We start from the raw sequence: 20,864 nt of genomic DNA on the forward strand, positions 1-20,864 counted from the left end.
ATAAAATGTTCCATATGAATACGGAATACCAACTTCCATTACCTAGTATGCATTCCCTAACGCTTTACTAATATGAATAACCTTTATCAGAACTTAAATATCAAACTGCAGTATTCAGAGATATGACTATATGTACAGAGGCTGTTCACACATTTTTTAGACGATGTATATTGTATTCACAAAACTAAATTACATAAAATTCTTGTGTTTTAAATGTTCTATTTGACATCCCTTATTCTGAACTATCTTTCGACACCTCTTTATCCAGGATAATAAGGATAATAATGCCTTTAAGTGACAGAACAGGTATTGTATCTCATTCCTCCCGAACAGCTTTCCAGAGTCCTGTTAGGGTTTGGGGACAACGTTTGGATAATACAGTTTTTAAAAGTCCGAAAGCACAAAAATCCATAAGTGACACATGGGGAGATTTAGTAGGGATATCAGTGAAGGGTATGGCCTTGATACCAGTTTTTTCTTCCATTTCTTTTAGAAAATTTATAGTGGATTTTGATGTGTGACTGCTAGCTTTGTCCTGATGGAGTCTCACAGATGGATGGCACCGTGGATAAAGCGATATTATTCCATTCAGAAAAATTGGCGATAAAATATGTTCCTGATAGTATTTGGAGTTAATCTTGACATTTTTTTGCTCTCTCTTTATTTTTAACTTGCCATTATAAGAAAAACCAGCAACAATTATGAGTCCCTTTGACAAACTTTCTTTCGATTCTTTGAAGCATGTACTTGAATTTTTTTCTCCTCTTTTATGATAATAAATGGCTCTTTTTTTGTTACAATCATTTAAATACACCCATGCTTCATCTATTGTGACAATTGTTTTCCATTTTTCTTTGGATAAGTGTTTCTCATATAGAATTCTGCAGCGTGTCCTGAGTTGAGTGATATGCTTTGGAAGAAGACGATGCACATTGCGCTTTTTCGCTTTCTTAATATTTAAATCAACGTTTATCATTTTGTTTACAGTGGACACCGATCATTTTAATGATTTTGCAACTGTCCTTTGAATAGGGGGATTTTCTTTTAACATTAAACAACGTACCTTTGCAATAGTCGAAGATGTCCGTTTTTTCCATGGATACTTGTTTGGAATTTTTGTCCCACTTGAGGCCCAATTTGACGTTTTTTTTCCTTTCTTGTTGACCTATCGACGCTTTAGATATCACAAAACCATGACTCTCACATCGTTTTTGGATAACGAAGTACTTAAGGTTATGGGACTGTAAGACAGAGCGTGTTTCTGCCTCTCGTGGGCATGCTAGTGCACTGCTAGTTCTAAATATGTAATTTTTCATCTCTGCCTTTTCGATGCCGAGATTTAAATTTGTTATGCTGGTTATAGTATTTGAGTCAGCTTAGAATGAAGTTTAATTGTGTAGTCTTTGATTACTAATTAAATTTGTATATTAACAACTTAAAATACTCTACAAGTTAAAATTAAATTTCACTCTTACTTTAGTTACATCCCGAAAAGTGATAGTTGATTATGTTAGCACGAAAAAGAGCATTTATGTTAAAAATTTGTGTTTATTTTTTTATTTCCGATGGCGAGCTCCAGCCATTTACAAGCGTTGGCAATTATTTAAGCCGGAAACGGCGGCCTTTTTATTACGAAGGCACCTAATAGTAGGGTAACCGTTACCCCCCCATAAAGGGACGGACAAATTACATGCATGTTTTCTCCGGGATTCAAACTCGGGCCTTTCAGCATTGCAGTCAGTGTCACTAACCATTTTTTCTGTCTGGGCAGCATTTGTGATTAAAATAAAAAGGTTTATTTAAACCCTTTCGAAGACTATCTAGTTAATTTCACGTATAGCAATAATTCGTTTTATATCTTTTAGGTATTAAAATTTTGTTTATTCTCCAAAATCAAGCCAAACTCTACTCACTTACAACACTCATGTCCATAAATTAAGGATAATGCAAAATCAGGCAAAGGAAGAGTTAGAAGCAAAACAAATTTGACTTATTTGTAAAGCTTATTTATTAAACAAAAGGTAAAGAGCAAACAAAGATACTATATGTTTGATATTATTAAAAAAAATTAGCGATTTTTTCTCCCTGGAGCAAATTACAAAAAACACCTATTTACAAAAAACCAATATTACATGGTTGATATGATTGTTAATACATTGTATGTCTCCCAGACTATGCAATACAGTCCGTACAACGCCTAGGTATGCTGAGTATCAAATTATCGATCTGATCTTGGGGGATATTACACCACTCAAAAAGCAATGCTCTCCGAAGTTCCGGTAGACATGTAGGAGGAGGTTGACGGGCTGCAACTCATCAGCCAAGCATATCCCACACGAGCTCTACTGGATTCAAGTCCGGGGAGAATGCTGGCCAGTCCATACGGGTGATATCCTCCGATTCAAGGCATTCGCTTACGATGTTTGCACGATGAGGACGGGAGTTGTAATCCATAAACAGAAATTGTGCGCCCATGGCGCCCTGAAACAAACGTACATGTTGTTCCAGAATGACGTCCCGATAGATTTGGCTTGTCATGGTTCCAATTTGAACATGCAGGTCAGTTCTGGAACCCAAAATAATTCCACCCCAAACGAGCACCCCTGCACCACCGTAACGATGTCGTTCAATGATGTTTTCTTGGTGGTAACAGGTACCTGGAGCTCTCCATATGAAAGTCCGGCGAGAATCGGACTGCAATCTAAACCTGCACTCGGCGGAAAACATCACACAAGCCTATATATTTGTTGGCAACAATTTGGAAAACCATTCAACGCTTTTAGTGATTCAACGCAAAGTGGCATTTCGAGACTAATAGCCCTTCTGAGCAAACTAATTCGAAATCCAGGCTTCCAGGTGAACATGCTCAGTTGAAGGACTGCGTTATTTAAAATAAATTTCTCTAGATATAGCAGTTTCCTCACAATGCTAGAAACGTACATACACTCATGCAGATTCTCTCATTATTTAATTTCTTCAAAAATAATGCAGGGTGACAATATTTGGTGGAAACAGTTTGAAAAGTGATTTAGTCTTTCATAGTGATTCAACTGAAAATCCCGTTTCGAGACTAATAACCTATTTGGGCAAACACCCCGTTTGTGCTAATAAAAAGACGAATGTTTGCATGAAGTACATATGAAGCAAATTTGACTCGGTCTTGAAGTTTTCATAAGACATATCACCTGAAAGTCAAGCTGTGATTAAACGATATTATAATAATCATCATAATTAAACGATATTATAATAAGAATTGGAATTAATTTATTTAAAAGCAACTGCATAATTACTGTTTAATGAAAATAAAAGACTGAAGATAAAATTTCTACAGGCAAGAGGTGAACGTAGCATGTTTACAAATGCATAGACTTAGGTAACTATTTATAATTTTTTGGAAAACCATCTCAAAATGGCTAAAATATATAAATGAAAATATGAGAGAAATTTCGTCATCTAATGAACTATTATTATTAAGGTACTATTATTAGTCCAAAGGGATTTGAATCCCGAAGGTCTATTAGTTTCGTTTTGGCATTTTGCGTCGGACTCATAAATGTCGGTTCACTTTTCAAACTGTTGCCACAAAATGTTAGAGTCCTGCATTATATTTGAAGAAATTAAATAATGAAAAATCTGCATAAATGTATGTATATTTCTCGTATTGTGATAAAACAACGGTACATAGAGTCATCGAATTTTGAATAACGTAATCCTCCAACGAATATGAGCATGTGGAAGACCAAATTTGAAATTTGAAATTTGTTTTATGATCGATTTCCTATTTTTTAAAACTTTGACGAATTTTTGATTAACAAACTCAAGGATTTCAAAGTGTGTGTGTTTGTGTGTGTGTGTGTGTGTTTAATTATGGCAAAGCACGCTAGGGCTATCTGCCTGAGGGGAGGGATGTCTTTCGTGGAGGACTTTCTAAGGGAAACTGGCTCGTATACACGTTACACATGGGGAAAACCACGAAAACGCCCATGCAGCCAGCCCGTTCGCGGGATTCGAACCTCGGACCGAACTACCAGTGTTCAGCGTCTTTACCGCTCTGCCGCTGGTGGGCCAAGGATTTCAAAGCGAGCAATGGCAACGTTGTGCAGAAAAAACATTTTTATCTCCAGCGCGTGAGTCTCTGTATCGGAAATTCTAAAGATACGCTCGTTTTAAAACTATTTTGCGATATTGCTGTTGCACTGGATCTTATGGTTTAAGTGCGAGGAACATGATATTTAATAAAGAAAGGTAACACACAAAATGTTAAAAAACGCCCATTTGGACGTAGTTTAAAATCTGAAACATTTCAGATTTTTTTTTAATTATTATTATTATTAAAATTGCTTTAACATACCTACGTTTCGCAATAAAGTTTCTTCGTGAGTCTATACTATTACATGAGACTACATGTCTATGCTGTTACATGAGACTGCATGTCTATACTGTTACATTAAACTACATGCGTATACTGTTACATGAGACTACATGTCTATACTGTTGCATGAGACTATTAATTTGAGTTTTTTATTAGCTTCATTTATTACAAATACATTTATTCAGTTGCTTGTTAAAGAAATATGAAAGTTTATGTGACGGATTAGATTAGATTTCCTGAACGTGTAAGAATTTTAAAAAGCATAGAATTCGAAGCATTGTTACTTTTTTCCTCTAGTTTGACGAAAAACAGCTGTTTGTGATATAAAAAATATATCTATTTCTTATGAACAAAGGGCTCGGAAATTCAAGGTCTAGACATTAAGAAAAAATTCATCGTTTTGCAAGTAACATTATAACTTACCTGGCAGTTTCCTTTCGCATATAGCACCAGTATATTCAGCTGGACATGAACATTTGTAAGAGTTCGGAATGTCTACGCATGTGCCCCCGTTCTTACAAGGATTTACTGTACAAGGACCTAAAAATGATAACATATGCATATTATGTTATTACTGCTAAAATCAGAAATTGGTCCGTTAACTAAGCTATTGGTCAGTTCTAACTTTAGCGATATATAAAAGTAAAGCTACTTGCAATATAAATAGCACAGTCATCAATATTATGATCACAGAAGCTAAAAAGGGATGATAATTTTGATTACTTTCTCACTGTCAGTTTTTCAAAATAATATTTCTTCTTTGTTTTCTATTTTATGCTTTGTCAATAAGTGGTGCAATGAAGCATTCGGTCACTTTCGATAGGAGAAAACAAACCTGGTGTTGACCGATTTTTGAACATTTCAAAACGCATATTTAGTATACTCTAAACAGAAAGAGTTGCAGAAAGTGGCCGTAGAAACCACTGGACTTCCAGGACTGAGCTAACGAGCACATGGTTTAGTAGGTGACCCAGGAAATGAAAATCATAAGTTTAAAATGTTTAAAACTATCCTTTTGAAAGTGTTCCGTCTTGTAAAAGATAGGGATAACTTAGAGTCCGAGCTTTATAGAAAATAACAAACTAAAACATAGGAAATGATATACTTTATTTTGAGAAAAGACCAGCTAGTAAATCTGTTGCTCAAAACAAAACCTGATGCAGAAGTTATTCAAATAATATTACCTAGGTTGTTGCCGCAGGTGAATGATTTGTTATAACGAAGAAACCCTGGTACGCTAGAAGACCTATTTAAATTAGCGTCAAATTCGAAATTTAGAGAGTGTTAACGAATAAATGTGCGTGCAGATACAAGAAAAGTATTAATGGGAATTTTCGGAAACCAATAGCAGAAGGAAGGCTTACATTTTAACGGCAAAAGATGGTTTCAAAGTTGTCAGAAATTTTCGCCCACTAATGGCGAACGCCAAAAGGTATATCTAAGAGAGAAAACTGTGGAATATTAAGAAATCTTTAAATTATTTAAGGTTTACAAGTCAGAGAGAGTGATCATTCCATTTGAAAGCAAAAGCTTCTCACATCCAATTTTAAACGGTGTTAATTAAAAATTTATCTCTCCCAGTGATTCAAATTCTGTTAGACAGCATACCATCAGATTCCTTATTGGATGCTGGGTCACAGGGTAATGTTTTTGGCAGAAGTGGTGTCAAGAAATATTTTAGGTGGTAGTGATATGGCGGGAACTAAGATGATTACAACCCAAGGTAAACGTTATAAATTGCGTTTTTTGTGAGAAACTTACAGATAAATGTAATACTGGAGATAGATTCTTTCAAATCTACTCTGGCAAAAATTAATTTTCAAGAAGATAAGTTACGCCTGGCTATTAACAAGCTGGTAGGAAATGAAATACAGCCTCCGATAATGAACCTGCAGGAACTGAAGCGGAAGATAAAACAAAGCTGGAGTTGTTGGTAAGACATTTTTCACACTTAATGACATTCCAGGCCCGACACATATGGTCTGTTGCTCTGCAGAAACAGAAAATCACTCTTTCCGCAAAATCCTACGCGACGAGAATGTCAAACAGGAAATCATCGAAACTAAACGTTGCAGAAATACTTCAAAATAAAATTATAATCCTCATAAGTAGTCCCTACGCTAGTCCTGTATATGCCGAACGAAAGATAAACCCCTCCATCAATTGTCACAGCATTCCTCTATTGACTACAGAAAACGTAATAACATAAGTAAATATCCGGTTTTCCCCTTAAACCAATAACTGAAGAAATAATAAGTGAAATTAACTCCACAAACCATATGAAGTCACTAGACCTCGAATCTAGACCATTTTCAGATATGTGTGAATGGATGCCATGTGGTCTATGCAGAGCACCTAACAAAGTTTCAAACACCCATTGATATGACTGTTCTTTAGATATAATACTAAGACATTTCCTTGGAAAATTATCTTTTGTTTATTTAGGTGATAAGATAGTCACAAGCAAGTCAACTAAGGAATAGCTTCAGGATGTGCACGAAGTTAATTCCCTTCTAAAAGAAGCAGGCTTAAAAGTGAATACAGCAAAATGTAAATTTTAGCCAAGGAACTCTTAGTCTTGTGCTATAAAATAACCGAATCGAAAAAAAAAAGATTCCAGAATTGCAGCGCTGAAAAATTATCCACCACTTAACATGGAGGAAACTTTCGCGTCATTTTTTTTGCTTGTGCTTCTAATGCACAACTTTCATTAAAAAATTTAGTTGATAACATAGTCGAACCCTTTATTTAATTTTAAAATGAAATAAGATAGATTCTCTTGATCGGCAGAATCAAAATTGCTTTTGAAAAACTTAAAACGACATTAATAGAAACTCTCGGTTTGAAATTCAATGAAGCAGAAGGCAAATTAAGAACAAACGCAGAAACATATGATTTCGTGAAAGAAGCTTGTCTTATGCCAGACCAACAACCGGTAGCACATTTAAGCCAACCAGTAAGACCAACTCAAAGAAATTGTAGTGCCACTAAGAAACATTAGCAGATCTGTTGGCCATATAAAAGTTTCGAGTTTATTTTGATAAAGACCCGGTTACCATACGTACGGCCAGAACAGTCTTCATGCCGTTCTGTTCGGGGAAGAATTTGTCACACAGACCCATAAGATGGACTCTTGCATTGCAAGAATAGCATAAAAACTAGGTGAAAACGTGAAATGCACCATGTTAACTTCTAAAACGTTAGGTTCAGGAGAAACAATTATTTCATATTTATTTCAGCGCTGCGAGCAAACCAAGAATTTAAGACTATCCACGGATATTAGAAAGATTCCCGATCATTTTGAATACCATGATGTAACGGGAATTAGGAACAGGGCTGAAAAATCCAGAATTAATGATAATATTTTTCTCCATAATCAGACAAAATGTAATAATAATGAAATAAGTAGCTCCGATCACAGCTCATCTCTGAATAAGCAAAGCGGTCCAGATGATAAAAAAATTAATTTGTATTATCTTTTGGAGCTTCACATGTAATAATATTTTTCTCCATAATCAGACAAAATGTAATAATAATGAAATAAGTAGCTCCGATCACAGCTCATCTCTGAATAAGCAAAGCGGTCCAGAGGATAAAAAAATTAATTTGTATTATCTTTTGGAGCTTCACATGAAATAATCTCACACTGTAAGGATCTTAAGTTTTACTAACGTTTATTTTTATTTTAAATCTTTACTATCACTTCTTATTTTCTACTTCCGGCCAGAATTAAAAGCTTTAACTTATTTATGTAAATTTGTCTGGCGAACGCCAAGTACTTAAGTTGTGGCTTTTTGCCAAGCGAGAGAGAGGAAGGAGTTAGTCGAAGCAGGCCGCTTGCCTTATCAGTTTTACTCGGTTGCTGGTTGCCTTCCAGGGCAGAGGTTTAATCCTCGTGATAATTTTTAAACGTATTGTAGTGTTAACAGTTCTCTGTACTACATACGGCTTCCTGTTAATATAAGGCCAATCTTCCACGTTTATTATTTATAAGTTAAGTTAGCATTTAGTTATATTTTTATATTCTTACGTTTAGACCCCAAGTAGTGGGTCTTTGTAAAACCCTTGTTTGTTATTCCAAAGTTAAGTTAAAGTTTAGTTAATATTTTTATATTCTTACGTTCAGACCACAAGTAGTTGGTCTTTGTATTCAGAAGTACGGAAATTATTGTAAAGAATGAAAAATAAAGGGTTTCGTATACCCTTCCTGTTTATCTTGTCTACTTCCCACATTTATTGAACATAGCTTTAGTAAGCTCCGTGTTCCGAGTCAGGTCCTTGCATGTTCCCAAAGAAAGTAAGGCGAAACATTGAACCTGATAGTGACGTCCGACGAAGAAGAATAACCATGGCCGAGTTTCAAGAAGAACCTGTGCTGCCTGCAGAAGCGGCTCAGAATCCAGAAATGCCAGCTGCCGCCCTGGAAGGATTTGGTTACATCGTCCAGACCATGCGCGCTTCGATGAAACCAGAAGCAACATTTAATGGAAACTCATCGGTAACCAGTTTTTTGAAAAAATTGGAGGACCACTCTCGATGTATCCCGTGTACGAGTTCCAGAAAGTCACCTTAGCTACCAGCGCTTTGAGGGGCCAAGCGCTTAACTGGTTCAAATGTATAGGCAGAAGTCTCTTGGGTTAAGCAGGAAGTCCCACCTATACTTACGAAAATTTCAAGACTGCCCTACTAAAAGCCTTCCCTGTCGTAAGGGATCGTGCGAAATTAGAAACGGAACTTTTCAGCATATATCAGCACAGAATCGAAAATCTCTCAAGCTTTATTTTAAGAAAAATTCACGTCTTCAAACTCTTGTATGGAAACCGTCCGGGTCCTGAGATAATTCAAGTGATTTTGCCGCGGTTACTTCCCCAAGTAAAAGACTTTATTGAATTAAGGAATCCGACTACACTGGAAACGTTATTTCAGCTAGCAATCCAGTTTGAAAGTAGAAGAAAGGTGGACATTGAAAGAAGACGCCAATATCAACAACGAAACCAATTTGGTGCGCCAAGACCAAAGTCAAGCACACGGCTACGGAAGCAAAGCGAATCAGTGGGCAAGGAAACCCGAGCATTCAAAAACAGCCGGCGAACGTCGACAGTTCAATAGCAATCCAGGAAAAAATTCTCAAGGCCGGCGGAAAAAGAAGGAAAGCAAGGAAATGAAAAATGATTTAAACTAAAACGGATTTCTGCTGACGGGAGGGTGCGGAAATCCGAAGGCCAAGAAAACCCCTCTTCCTTCAAGTTAAATACAGTAATGGTGAAAAATTTGACTCTTCCGAAGATTGAAGTGTTGGTGAATAATATTCCAGCCTACGCACTCCTGGATACAGGCGCGCAGTGTTCCTGTGTGGCAGAACATTTTTTTAGGAAGTATTTTCGTAAATATCGCATATATAATTCGGATAATACGACAGTGTTAGGTGCGCAAGGAGAAAGATGTAAGTGCATAGGTAAATTACCGCTATACGTCCGTATCAAGGACGAACAAGTAAAGGTTATGTTTTTTATAGTAAAGAATCTGCAAGCACATATTATCTTAGGAATATATTTTCTTTTAGAGACACAAGCAACGCTGGATTTTAATGAATCGTCCCTTAAGCTGACGATGAAACCAGTTCGAGAAGAAAAATCGGAGCCGCCGATGTTAAACCTTGACCACCTGCCTAATGAAGAGCAACAAAGAATCCGACAAGTGGTAAGTTAATTTGCTTCGATATTTAGTGATATTCCAGGATTTACTCAAGTTACTAACCATAGTATTGACACCGGAGATTCAATGCCAGTTCGCCACAAAGCATACCGGTATGATTAGAATAAAGAAAAATTATAGAATTTCACATCAGCGATATGCTACGTAAAAAGATCATAACGTCCATCTCAAGTAGTTGTGCTAGCCCGGTGGTTTTATGTAAGAAAAATAATGACTATCCATTAACACATCCAAAAAGGTGGCGTTTCGCGATCGACTATCGTAAATTAAACTCCATAACTAAATATCCGGTATATCCGTTACCTACTATTGAAGACATTTTAAGGAACATAACGTCGACCAAATATATGACGACTTTAGACTTAACGACTGGTTATTTTCAAATAGGGGTAAGACCTCAGGACGTGCCTAAGACTGCTTTTATAACCAAGTCTGGCACTTATGCATTTTTGCGTATGCCGTTTGGCCTTTCAGGGGCACCGGCAACATTTCAGCGATGTATGGACATTGTGTTAAGGCCTGTTCTTGGAAAGTCCACATTTATCTATTTACACGATGTCATTATTACTAGTGATAATCTCGACCAACATGTACAGGATTTAAGACAGGTGTTTTCTTTATTAAATGAGGCCGGTCTAAAAGTTAATGTCGAAAAGTGCAAATTTGCAGCCCCTGAATTAAAATATTTAGGTTACAAAATATCTCAGAAAGGAATCGAGACAGACGAATCACAAATAATCGCTGTGCAAAAGTATCCGCCACCAAATACGGCGAAGGAGCTCTCTTCTTTTCTAGGACTTTGTTCATATTATAGGCCCTTTATAAAAAGTTTTGCAGCTATTGCTGAACCATTGTTAAAATTAAAAAGGAAAAAGGTAAGTCTCTCGTGGACGGCCGAAGCCAATAGTGCTTTCCAAAAATTAAAGCAAGCATTAACGCAAGCCCCTGTGATGAAATTTCCTGAAAAGGATGAGAATTTAGAAATTTCAGCGGATGTTTCGGATTATGCGGTAGGAGTGATACTTTCGCAAAATCAGCAGCCCGTGGCATTTTTTAGTCGAACTTTAAATCAAACACAAAGAAATTATTCCGCGACCGAGAGAGAGGCACTTGCAGTTCTGTTAGCAGTGCAAATGTTCCGAGTCTATTTTGGAAAGGCGCCAATAACAGTGTATTCTGATCATGCGGCGGTAACTAGATTGTACTCACGGAAAAACTTATCCCCAAGGTTAATAAGATGGGCACTCAAGCTACAAGAATATAATCTGGTAATCAAGCATACCCCCTGAAAGGAAAATATCGTAGCAGATGCCCTATCCAGAATTAAAATAGATGAAGAAGGTAATACTGTAAAGGTGGCAATGCTCACAGCATGTACAATAAATTCCCGAGAAACTGTAATAACCGAACTCGGTAAGGATCCTGAGTTTGGAAGCATTTATGAGTATTTAAAGGATCCTGAAAATTTTAGCCACCAAGATATTGTGGCGATAAGAAATAGGGCGGCCCATTACGAACTAATAGATGGTCTATTATTTTATACAAAAACTACAAATTCCAACAACGAATTTCGACCTGTTATCCCAGCTAGTCTTAGATTAAATATCCTGCAGGAGTTGCATGACAGCCCTTTAGCTTCTCATGCTGGTATTCGAAAAACTGTCCAACGCGTAAACGAGGCAGTCTATTTTCCTGAACTGCAAAAGTTAACAAGGGCGTATGTCCAGTCCTGCCCAACATGTCAAGCAGTTAATTATATTAATTTCCGCCCGGCCGGGTTTCTAAATAGTATTAAATCCGAATTTCCAAATGAAATAATTGGCATCAATTTATTGGGCCCTTTCCCAAAACGTCAGTTAAATAAAAGTCGCCATCTCCTTGTTATGGTTCATCATCTTAGTAAGTGGACCGAAATTGTTCCCTTAAAACGAGCCTCCGCGAAATTAGTTACTGATTCTATTTTAAATAAATATATTTTAAAATACGGGGCGCCCCTAAAAGTTATATCGGATAATGGTCCTCAATTTGTAAGTAATATATTTGAAGACATGTGCCAAAAACTGGGCATACGTCATTTAAAAATGGTCCCGTATCGGCCGCAATCAAATATAGCGGAACGGGTCAATAGAAATATAGTGAAAATTATCCGTAGTTATGTTAAAAATTTTCATAAAAGCTGGGATAACTATGTCAATGAATTTGCTTTCGCCCTTAGGACCGCAAAACATGATACAACGGGCAAAACTCCTGCTGAGTTACTTTTAGGCAGAAAGATTATAACGCCGTTAGATAAATTATTTTATGTGCTACAAAGAGCCCCGGAATTTAAAATGGGTGATATAGAAAAATTAATTAAAGAAGCAAAAAAGAATACTGAAGTAGCACAGAGAAAACAAAAACTTTATTATGATTTGAAACGACGGGGAGTAACTTATAAAGTAGGAGATGAAGTATTAAGAATTAAGCATTCACTTTCTTCAGCACCAGAAGATAAAACCGCGAAATTTTTTCCACGATTTGAAGGACCATATGTCATAGAAAAAATAACTCACGCTGTAGTGGTGTTAAAAGCCAGGAATGGTGAAACATGCTCCGAAAACATTGATCAAATAAAACCCTACTATGACCGTAATAAAATGCAAATATTCACAGATCTTTTGCAGGATCCGGCACGGCAGGCACGGCAGACACAAGCTCCAGAGGTGGAACAACGACAAGTACAAGGGCAAGCCATTAGGAGGCAGGAGCAATTGAAAAGAAAGTTTCCCCGCTGGAAATTTGAAGGTAACAAGAAAAAGAAGCCGTTCCACCGTCCAGAAAAGAGAGCTCACGACCACCCCCAGAATGAAGAAGGGAGAATTACGACGAATGCAAAGGGAGCCAGGAGAAATAACGGCAACTATAACCCGGCTCCCAAACGGAAGATCTACTCATCGGACAGGACTCTACGCAGCAAATGTCGCCGAACTGCGGAAGGGCACCAGCGGCGGAGGAAAAGATACAAGGAAAATTTGAACGGCCAGCAACGAGGTCCAAGCAGGAACGAGAGAGAAGTGTCCCGGTTCCGCCAAGACCAGCTGCCATCAAACGGCCAAGACCACAGGCAGAGGCGAAAAAGAAGGTATTCAAGGGTGACCGAACTGGAGGAAAAAGAAAGCTTCTAGAGGAAGGCACTGAAGGGCGAGCCCGCACAAGAAGGAGGATAAATCAAACTAGAATCTTCACTACCTTCCAGGACTGTGCTGAGAAAAGAATGTCCGAATATTACAAAGATAAGTAAAATTTTTATGTTACTTTGCAAACTTAAGTTAATCTTTCGTTCTTACTGCAAGTGGCAGATTTCAAGAAATTTTACCTCATGTGAGGTCTACCTTTATCGCCAAAGAGGCGAGAAATGAGTTGTTACCAATTTTGGTATTATGTTTTTCAATTACTCGCGCGTAAAACTAAAGTTGATGTATAATAGGAATGTGTAAATACTTGAATATTGTAAAAGTTATTGTATAAATTTTATTTAAAACATTCTGGCAAGAAAGAAGCTTTAGTCTGAAAGACTTTTGAATTGTAGTATTTCAATGTAGAAGAATTGGCACTTGCTTGGAAAAGAATAGAAGTTAACAATGTACTACTAATGTATGTTTTAAAATGCGTAAAATTAACGGCATGTTAATATGTTCTTATATACAATGTGAACTGTTATTTTAAATGTTAAGAAATAGTGTGATATGGTAAAAGTGAAAGTAATGCAAAAAAAAAAAAATTTAAACTTATTCGTGTGACTGTAAAAAGACCAAATTATGGTGAATATGTGTTAAAGGTTGAATGAATGTAGTTAGGCTCTCTGACGCTACACTTCAGAGTTAGCCACTTTCAGAATAGTACCTCAGGGTTTAGAGTTGAAGATAGGGGGTGTTACGAGGTCTTGTTATGTTGAATTTTAACACGTTAGTGTTTTGATTGTAGGCGGCAGTGTTGCACACGTATACATAAACACATTCGTGTTTGGTGTTTTCTTTTACAACACACGTCAGAGAGCACGGGGAGAGATAATTAAAATAAAGTCATGAATGAAATAAGAATGTTAAGAGAAATATAAATATTCATGTTACTTGCCATTTCATTGTGTAACATTTCATTAAACTAGTTTTCCTTCCGGATCTCTGGAAGGAACCAGAATTGAATAAAAGCTCCTGTTTAGATGCAGGACAGATGAAAAATTGGTTGTCCATGGAGCTGATATTGTAAAAAGAATTTTTTTTTTTTAAATTTCTAGTTTCTAGTGAGAAATGTTTGTAAAAGATTGGCCTCGCGTTAGATTCTAGAGCTAAAAGTTTTCAACAAGGTCGTTTTAGACCTCAGTTTCAAACTAATTAACTCTGGCGGGAAGTATGTAAGGATCTTAAGTTTTACTAACGTTGATTTTTATTTTAAATCTTTACTATCACTTCTTATTTTCTACTTCCGGCCAGAATTAAAAGCTTTAACTTATTTATGCAAATTTGTCTGGCAAACGCCAAGTACTTAAGTTGTGGCTTTTTTGCCAAGCGAGAGAGAGGAAGGAGTTAGTCGAAGGAGGCCGCTTGCCTTATCAGTTTTACTCGGTTGCTGGTTGCCTTCCAGGCCAGAGGTTTAATCCTCGTGATAATTTTAAACGTATTGTAGTGTTAACAGTTCTCTGTACTACATACGGCTTTCTGTTAATATACGGCCAATCTTCCACGTAAGCCCTTGTTTGTTATTCCAAAGTTAAGTTAAAGTTTAGTTAATATTTTTATATTCTTATGTTCAGACCACAAGTAGTTGGTCTGTGTATTCCGAAGTACGGAAATTATTGTAAAGAGTGAAAAATAAAGGGTTTCGTATACCCTTCCTGTGTATCTTGTCTACTTCCCACATTTATTGAACATAGCTTTAGTAAGCTCCCTGTTCCGAGTCAGGTCCTTGCATGTTCCCAAAGAAAGTAAGGCGGAACATTGAACCTGATAACACAAGGATAAGCAATTCATAAGTCAGACCTTTGAAGAAATATGTACGAGTCCTGGAATAAAACGCTTTAAAATTGTCCCTTATCAACTACAGTTGCAATGTGTATAAATAGAAATATCGTTAAAATTATCCTCGACTAAGAAAGATATTACGACCCAATCTTGGGGCACATGTGGCAATGAATTAGCATATGCGTTAAGAACGGCTGAAGACGATACACCTGAAGAGACACCGACTCAATTATTTCTTGGCAGAAATTTGATTTATGTACCTCGATAAACTTACTTTTAACACTTTCTCATCGAGAAGGACCAAATCTGTTTTCCTGAAACATCGAAAACGCCCGTGTATACGAATTTCTCTTGGAAAGGTTTTCCTATCCCCATGACAAGTAGAATGCTACAGCACTAACTATAACCTACTTAAGTAAAGCGACATCTTCTTCCTTCGACGCTTTTACCACTGTGTGCAGTTTTCCCCTTGGAACAGGATTGTAACTTCAGGCATCATTAGCTAAACATTGATAGTAAACAAATTAAAATTAAGGGTTATTAAAATAATATAGGTACTTTTAGTCGCTTCAAAAGAATGATTAGCGTATCATTTTGCAACTCCCGAAATCAATGAGCAATGCAGTAACGTGATGAGACAAAGCACTAAGTAGAAAATGATTCAGGTGTTCGGGAGAAGGAGCGACCTGCCGATATCTGAACAGACGGGAGTTTTGGGAGACTTATGCAAAAGAGCAAAATGGTCTGCGGAATTCAAATTTTCAAATATTCAGAAATTAGTGGATGAGACAAAGAGTAATTCGGATTATTTGTGGAGAAATTATGATAAGACAGGACTGGGAGTTGATTTTAAGGTGGGAGAAATTTTTTTTTGGAAAAAATAAGCATATTCGTTCTTGTGAACCAGAAGGAAAGGGTAAAAAATCTTTTAACAAGTTCAAATCCCTTTTACTTATTGACCGAATATGACACAGTGATGTTTTCGAAAAGAGAAAATTATGAATCCCTGAAAGCAAATTTGGATCAGATTAAACATCGTTATGTGTGGGCTAGTATGCCACTGACAGAGGTTTTGCTTGAATCACCTAGTCTGAGTACTTAAAAACCATCAAGGAACTCAGTGGATCCAGCCCCAACGACTTTATTATGAGATCCGCAAGGAAAAGAAAGGATTCTGGGAAAGGCGAGAAGAAATCGTATAACCCGAAGTTCGGCGAGGCGGTCGAAAAGTAAAGTTGTAGAGACGGCGGGAGACAAGGAGAAGGAGCAGAGCAAAGAATTTGTCCAGTGGCGAAAAAAAGACTTCCATGTTTCCAGAGATGTGGCAATCACCATAGTACTAAACAACAACTATTGGGAGGTCAGAGAGCGTAAAAGAGGGGGAGAGAAGATCAGATAACAAAGAGAAAAGCAACTGGAAAATGACAGTTGAAGGTTATGCCGATTGGAATATGCAATGCGCCTTTATTATTTGAATGCCTCATGGAGATTATGTTTAGAGGTCTTTCTTACGAAGGTTGTGTGATATAGCTGGATGGGATCATCATCGCGGAGAAGAGTTTTGAAGAACATTTAGAAACAATCTTAGAAAGCTGCTACAGAAATTGAAGGAAGCCGGTCTAAAATTAAATCTGACCAAATGCAAATTATTCAGACTGGAAGTGATTTACTTTGGATATGCCAACTCTGCCGAAGTTTCATGTACAGATCCAGAAAAAATGTCAGTAGTTAAAGAAAGGAGACGTCCCGAAAATAACCATCAGCTGAGAATTTTCCTGGGGATTTGTACGTTCTATAGGAGTATTGTGAAGGACGCTTCTTCCATCGCAACGCCCCCTTTACAAGCTGAGAGAGAGTAAGCGAAAGGTTGTGTGGACAAAAGAACGTGAGGATGCATTTATCAAACTGAACGAAGCTTTAACATCTGACGTAATAATCCTGACGCATCCTTAGCTCGACAAACTGCTTATTCTCCACAGGGATGCTAGAAATGAGAGTGTCTGATATGTTTTGTTCCAAAAAAAAAAAACGGTTAAAACCGTGCTGTTTGATACTAAAGGAAGCGTATGTCTAAACCGTAGAGGAATTACTTTTTCCATACAAAAGATTTATTCACCGTTTATAAAGGCGTAGAAGGGTCCCACCATTCCCTCTACGGCATAAAATACCTACACATAGATCATTCATCTTTGACCTGGTTCATAAATTTTAAAAAGGGCAACTACCTAGATAGATACACATACTTCAGGTTTAACAAATCTCATAGTAGGTCATAGTAAAGGATCATTACTCGCAAACGCCAATGCACTGTTTAGAAGACACCGCCCGGAAAGCTGAGAATATTATTCCAGGATCGAAGCGAAATACGAGCTGGTTAATCCTATCGCAAGTCCAGTTGCAACTTCAAAGTGAGCTGCTCGAGGTCTGTGAAGTGACGAAGTCAGAAAAGACCAGTTGGAAGATTGTGACGTTAAACCCATGATTGTGCTTATGGAGTTTTCGAATAAGAAACCTACGTGGCAGGACATTTCAATTTACAGTCCTATGCCAAAACAATTGGATTCTCAGGGACTCACTCAATATTCGAAACCGCGTCCTGTACCGGGGGTTAAATCTAATGCTGGAAATGCATTCTGATAACAGCTGGTACTTCCAAGATCCGGAAATGCATTCCCGTATGAAGTCCCAAAATGCATTTCCGTATGAAATCCTTGAAGAAATTACATAGCAGTCCAGGAAGCCTCTTCGAATTATAAAGACTTTGCATAGAGTTCGAAAGGGCTTATACTAAAGTAGTGAAAGAGCTGATGTGCAAACTATGACAAACTTGCGATACCTGTGTAGGCAGGAAAGGACCAAAAAAAAAAAAAAGAAAACCGATTTAAGCTGCAACATTAACAGCTTTGAACGCCTTCAATATCCTGGGACCTCTGCCACGATCTGCTAGTAGTAGAAAATACATATACGTTGTTATTGATTTCGTTGCAAAGTGGTCAATTTTTACACAAAGGAAGGTGATTTCTCGAAGATAAATGTCACCACCCTTTCAAATGTTTAACACTACCACGCTTGGATTCTGTTCATTGGAAACTAAGCATGGCATTTTCATTCAAAACAATCGGAGAAGTGCATTATAATACACTAGTGTGCAAAAATTAAGGACGAGACGGTTTTTTCAATACAACTTTGTACAAAAGCTTTCCAAATCAACACATTTAATACCGTAAGATCCCCAATACGTAAGGACATGAGTAATGTAAGCAACATTTACTAAAAGAGCAATCAGAGAGATAAAAAGAAGCTTTATTGAAAAAGTAGCATGGAGCGCAATCCGACTGAAGGCCGAAACATCCCTGTGATGGGTGTCCAGCAAGAAACATCCAGTCTTTAATAGGCGATATGGTCTCCCCTGACTGCTAGGCAGGTTTCACGGCGTCTGCCCATGCTGAGAATGAGGGTGTCAATGAGTTGTTGAAGTATTGCTGCCCATTCGTCTCGCAGCGAAAATCGAAGCTCCGGAATCGTTACTGGTGGTAAGGTACGAGCTGCCAAGCGTCTGCCTAGAAAATCCCATACATGCTCGATAGGATTGAGATCCGAAGATCGTGCCGGCCAAACCATACGTTCAATATCCTCACTCTCTATGAGCTGTTCGGCAGCTACTGTGCGATGACATGGTGCATTGTCGTCCATGAAAAGGAACTGCGGACCAATAGCGCCTCTAAAAAGACGCACATATGGAAGAAGATTCTCGTTACAATAACGGGTCCCGTTGACTGAACCTGCGTCGAAGATGTGAAGGTCTGTACGACTACCAAGCATGATGCCTCCGCAAACGAGAACACCGCCACCTCCATACCTGTCCCTTTCAATAATGTTCGAGGGATGATTGCGGCTTCCCCGCTCTCTCCAGATGAGTATGCGATGAGAATCGCTACTCAGACTGAATCTGCTCTCATTTGTAAAGAGTACTCGTCCCCATTCATTGTCTCTCCAATTCCGGTGTTCCCGGCACCACAGAGAACGCCTTCTCCGATGGGCAGGCGTTAGAGGTACACCGTACAGGGCGTCGTGCAAACAGACCACCACCGTGCAGTCTTCTGGCCACGGTAAAACGCGACATCGGTCGTCCAGTCGCCTGTGTCGTATGTCTAGCGATTTCTCCCGCTGTCTGCCGCCTGTTTATTCTGGCCTGTAAGGCAATATACCGGTCATCTGCGGGTTTGGTTCCTCGTAGACGACTACTACTAAACTCCCGGTTAGCTGTTCCTGTAGTTTGAAATTGTCTCCAAAGTCGTGAAACGATGCTGTAAGGAATTCCGAACTCTGTAGCCACACTTGTCACACTGCGGCCTTCCTCCGACTTCCCAATGATTCGACCTCGGGTAAAAGCATCCAGATGTCGTCTAACAGATTGATTATTCCCCATTTCTCGCTGAGGCAGCAACTCGGTGTGATTTTAACTGCTATACGGCGTGCAATCTCTTTGCCAGAAATACTGATCTCACACCGACAACATGCTTTATACTACTCAGACACTCCTCCATTACGTCTACCTGCATATCTACGCATGTGCTACCGTACATCACCTTACTTAATCTCCTGATTGGTCTTTCTGTCCGCTCTGCCTCTTCGTTCAGCTGATATGCTAATTTTCCGACTTCGTCCTTAATTTTTGCACACCAGTGTAGAAACAGTCATATTAGTACGCAAGAATGTTGGATTCTTTACAATTTGATGACATTAACATTTTGATATTTTTTACCACGTATCAAATGCCACTGAACTTTATACGGTATCACTAGTGGTTCAAAATATTCTTTACACTGATCGACTGTGAGTAACTCTCAAATAAATTAACAGTAAATAACTTTCAGATTGATACATACTGAAAATGAGTAAAACGTTAATGTTACGTATTGCAGTTAACATAATTTTAAATTTATGTAATTAATTATTAAACGTCATTATTTAATTAACCTCTATTAAAAAACTGTATTGCTAGTTTTTAATGAAACATATTGGCAAAAAAAGTTAGAAACGATAAGATGACTCATAATACAGCTCTGTAAAAGAAATTAATTAAATATCTTTTAATAGTTAAATATATAAATTTAAAATTCTATTAACTGATATACGTAGCATTAATTACGTACTCATTTTCAGCTTTAAAATGCTTCAGTTCTCTTGATGCTTTTCGAGCATAAAAATTATTAATTAATCCAAAAATAAGAAATGAAAAGGCAAAATATTTCTCATTCTTAATTGCTCTCATAAATCATTATGAGAATATACATATAAAGCCTGAAAAAACCACGTCTGCGATGTCACTGTTATGCGATTGTTTGTTGGTTTATTTTTTACCACCAATAGTTTCTACAACGTTTACTACTGCGAAGTTTACGAAATACTTTATTTTAGACGCTGATGTCTTATACCACGGTAAATTAGAAGCGGTATATTTTCTCTTATCCCACAATGTTTTATTTAACGATGTTTTCGCCTTGCATTGGTTTTGCCAAGACTTTTTTAACAATGATTTTGCGCGATGTTTTCCGTGAACACCGTTCAACTGAATTATATTTTTGTCAGAATGTAGTATGCTGTAGTTAAATTTAGGTAAATATTGAAGTTTTGTCCCAAAATGCGTCTAAAAATAAATATTTCAATATAGAAAATTTTTCTGAAAGTACATTTATACATTGTGTAATTAAAATCGTTTCCCCCCTTCGTCTATAAACATATGTATACAATTCCTTACATAGCGTAACAGTGGGTTT

The 20,864-nt window shown here is 37.5% G+C and overlaps 1 protein-coding gene across 4 annotated transcripts in view; it reads right to left on the reverse strand.

Annotated features, from left to right (window-relative positions):
* Nucleotides 1-20,864, reverse strand: part of LOC118196344 (uncharacterized) — a 114,482-nt gene that overhangs the window by 76,124 nt on the left and 17,494 nt on the right. For all 4 annotated transcript variants that reach the window (XM_085827144.1, XM_085827143.1, XM_085827142.1 and 1 more), the window contains one exon: nucleotides 4,796-4,912. In XM_085827144.1, the coding sequence (XP_085683270.1) occupies nucleotides 4,796-4,912 (117 nt within the window). The remainder of the gene's footprint in view (nucleotides 1-4,795; nucleotides 4,913-20,864) is intronic.

This window comes from Stegodyphus dumicola, chromosome 11, assembly GCF_044657685.1.
Source record: "Stegodyphus dumicola isolate Sdum_Otavi_A_Nest chromosome 11, ASM4465768v1".
In the NCBI taxonomy this organism is placed as follows: Eukaryota; Metazoa; Arthropoda; class Arachnida; order Araneae; family Eresidae; genus Stegodyphus; species Stegodyphus dumicola.